The sequence below is a fragment of the Lucilia cuprina genome, chromosome 5 (genome assembly GCF_022045245.1).
Source record: "Lucilia cuprina isolate Lc7/37 chromosome 5, ASM2204524v1, whole genome shotgun sequence".
In the NCBI taxonomy this organism is placed as follows: domain Eukaryota; kingdom Metazoa; phylum Arthropoda; class Insecta; order Diptera; family Calliphoridae; genus Lucilia; species Lucilia cuprina.
In genome coordinates this window covers 9,246,578-9,250,185 of record NC_060953.1, presented here as the reverse complement: position 1 = coordinate 9,250,185, position 3,608 = coordinate 9,246,578, and the positions used below count along the sequence as shown (strand labels likewise).

General features: G+C 38.8%; 1 protein-coding gene across 1 annotated transcript; it reads left to right on the top strand.

The window, feature by feature from the left end:
* Window positions 1–175: 175 nt before the first annotated feature.
* Window positions 176–3,544, top strand: LOC111690138. Its single transcript, XM_023452593.2, is given in 1 exon segment — window positions 176–3,544. A coding segment is annotated over 1 exon segment (2,721 nt). The 5' UTR covers window positions 176–466; the 3' UTR covers window positions 3,188–3,544.
* Window positions 3,545–3,608: the final 64 nt, after the last annotated feature.

The window sequence follows — 3,608 nt, the reverse complement described above, 5'->3', positions numbered from 1 at the left end:
GAACAGAACTAGAACAGAACTAGAACAGAACTAGAACAGAACTAGAACAGAACCAGAACAGAACTAGAACAGAACTAGAACAGAACTAAAACAGAACTAGAACAGAACCTGAGTCTGAACTATATTTGTTTCTTAAATTTTCGTTTTAAAATTTATTTAATCTTTAAATTCTTTTATTCTTATCATTGCAGTTTATTAAAAACATATTCTAATGACGTGTGCTGCATTGGAAAACTATTGGCAACAAATGCTAGAAATCAGCAACAACAGCAGCGGCAACAAATACCAGCAGCTATATAGACAACTATAGTAAATTTACCAAGAAATAAAACAAAAAAATATTGGAAACCAAATACTAGTAAAACACACACACACAAATTGAGCCAAAGTAACGAAGAAGAAAACTTACAAACGAATTAAACACAAGCCAACAAGAAAACAAATAAATCTCAAAAAAAAGAAAACAATGAGACTTACAACGAAAAGAAAAACGGAAATAAAAACGAAACCAATAAACAAACTAACGGAAGCCACACAAGACAAGGAAGAAGAAGAAGAACACCAACAAACGACCACAAGCAGCATTATAATGCCCATAGATTTGGAGTGTCAGCAACGTTTGACGGCTGGTCGTAGCGACTGCAGTAAACCACAATTAAACACATGTCACAAAACCCGCAGTAATCTAAAAATGACTAACATGTCCTCTCTTAAACAAAAACCATATACCAGCCTCCAAAAACCAACAACAACCACAACAACATCAGCAACAACTTTAACCTGGTTAGTGGCTTTATTGGCGGTAATCGCATGTCTTTGCTCTAAGGTGCCCTTGGCTAATGCCTTAGCCAATTGTCCCAATGGCTGTCAATGTGATGATGACACATTGGTGGTGAAATGCGGGGAAGGCACTTTGGATGTTTTACCCATTGCTTTGAATCCCTCCATACAACGTTTGATTATTAAGAATAATAAAATCAAGACCATAGATTCAAGCATACAATTCTATGCGGAATTAACTTTCTTGGATTTATCCTACAATGATCTGGTCACTATACCCCAGAGAACTTTTGCCTTTCAACGTAAATTACAGGAATTGCATTTGAATCACAATAAAATAGGTCAAATAAATAATAAGACTTTATCGGGTCTATCAGCGGTTACAGTATTGAACCTACGTGGCAATTTGTTAGCTGAACTAGAGGATTTGACATTTGCGCCCCTGCAAAAGGTGGAGGAATTAAATTTGGGACAAAATCGCATTAGTCGTATAGGAGAACATGCCTTTGATGGTTTAAAGAACTTAAGAGTATTATATTTAGATGACAATACCTTGACCACTGTACCAGCACCAGAAAATTTCCGGGCCATGCCAGCCTTGGCCGAACTATACTTAGGCACTAACTCTTTTATGTCTATACCTAATAAAGCTTTTGTGGATTTGAAGGGTTTAACACGTTTGGATTTGAAAGGTGCGGGACTTCATAATATATCTCTAGAGGCCATGAAAGGTTTAGAGGGTGTTAGATATATGGATTTATCCGACAATCGTTTGCAGTTTATACCTCAACTGGCTTTATCGCATTTGGAAAGATTGGAGGATTTGTCTTTGGGACAAAACGATTTTGAGGTTATACCCACCAATGCTTTAATGGGCCTGAAAAACCTTAAGAGATTGGAGATCACAGGAGCCCAACGCTTAAGGAGATTGGAAAATTCTGCCTTTAGTAATAATGCCAATTTGGAATACATCAATCTGTCGGCGAATAAATTATTAAGTGATATACAAGAAAATGCCTTTTTGGGTTTGCCACATTTGAAACATGTGATCCTAAAAGAAAATCAAATACTTACTTTAGATGAGGGTCTCTTTCCCTGGTCCGATTTGGAGACATTAGATCTTTCGGATAATCCCTTGATGTGTGATTGCCGTTTGCTGTGGTTAAGATCATTGATAATGACACGCAATGGCAGTAGTGTGCAGATAAAAGGCGTTACCTGTGCCTCACCGCCCAATCTAAAAGCGCAAACTCTACAATCCGTAACACCCGCCATGTTAGGTTGTTCACACAGCGATCCTAAGCAACAGGCCTTGATCGGGGTTCTCTTAGTGGCCACTGCTGCAGCTATAACCATTTTAGCTTTAAGTATTTATGCTTGTAGACGAAGAATCCGCGAACTATTAAAGGGCGGATGGGGCAATTCTGCTTTAGGACGCAAAGAACGTGAATATCAGAAAACCTTCTCGGATGAAGATTATATGACTCGGCAGCCTCAAATACCCTGTGCCATGAGTTCCACAGCACCTTATGCCACCACCACTAGTGGTTATGGACAACATGCTATGCCCTACATGGGCACCCGTCCCATACCAGTAACAGAGCTATAGCTAGAAGCACCACCCCCACCTCAACACAGAGGTCGGGGATCAGCCAATAATACTTTGCAACAATTACAAGTGCCCAATGGCGCCTCACTGTATAATGGCTGCGTTCCTCTACCTGATAATCCTGCTACGAATACCACCACCTTTGTCAATCAACTTAATCAAATCAAATATATGACCAATAACACCAGAACACCCAGTAATTATCACTCCCAGCAGGATATGCGCAAACTGTCTAATACAAAAAATCCTAATATAACATCTCTGCCGCGTCACAGCAATAGCTGTAGCAAACAGCAACAACAGCAGCAAGAAAGTTCTCTAACAAATAATCATATCTACAGCCAGCCCATAGTGCCCAATGGTGTTGGTTCCTACATCAACAGTACGCCCAAATTTAATACAACCGATCGTCATATACGTCTAACACAGGACCATTTCAATCACAATAATTCCTCTGGTCTAAAATATCCCAAATTATATTCTCAGACTTTGGATGGTGATTATTTACACAACAATTCCCACTATTCACTGCCTGTCGATCATAGCATTAATTCAGCCGATCACAATGCTAGTCCTTCCGCCAGCCCTACACCTCCTACACCACCACCGCCTGCCTTACCTTTACGTAATGGCAGTTGTAATACCACGGGTCGACGTTCAACATTAAGTTCCCTGAACGGCAATTCTCTCAACAATAACAACAATAGTATGGCAGCAACACTATACAAAAATAACACCTTGAATATAAACAACAACAATAATAATCATACAGGCAGCTTGAGACATCAATATCACTGATACTCGTTGAAAAAGTGTCGAGAACATAATGGTCTTAAAGGGGGAGGCGGTTCTCGGGGCGATTTGATATGGGATGGTAAAATGGGTACATTTGAAACTATAGAAATGACAGCTTTCTTGCATTAGATTAGGGTCGTGTAGGGCAGTGTAAAAATATAAATATATAGCATGCTGAAACAGTACAGAAATGTGACATATAAATATATCTTTCATTTAATTGCGCGTATGTCTAAGAAATTTTAGCATAAACGCTAAAATTCATTTAGTCAAGACAATTTAAAAATTCAAATAAACAGTTCAGTGTTCTGTACTAGTTCAGTTCTAATTCCGGTCTAGTTCTGTTCTAGTTCTGTTCTAGTTCTGTTCTAGTTCTGTTCTAGTTCTGTTCTAGTTCTGTTCTAGTTCTGTTCTAGTTCTGTTC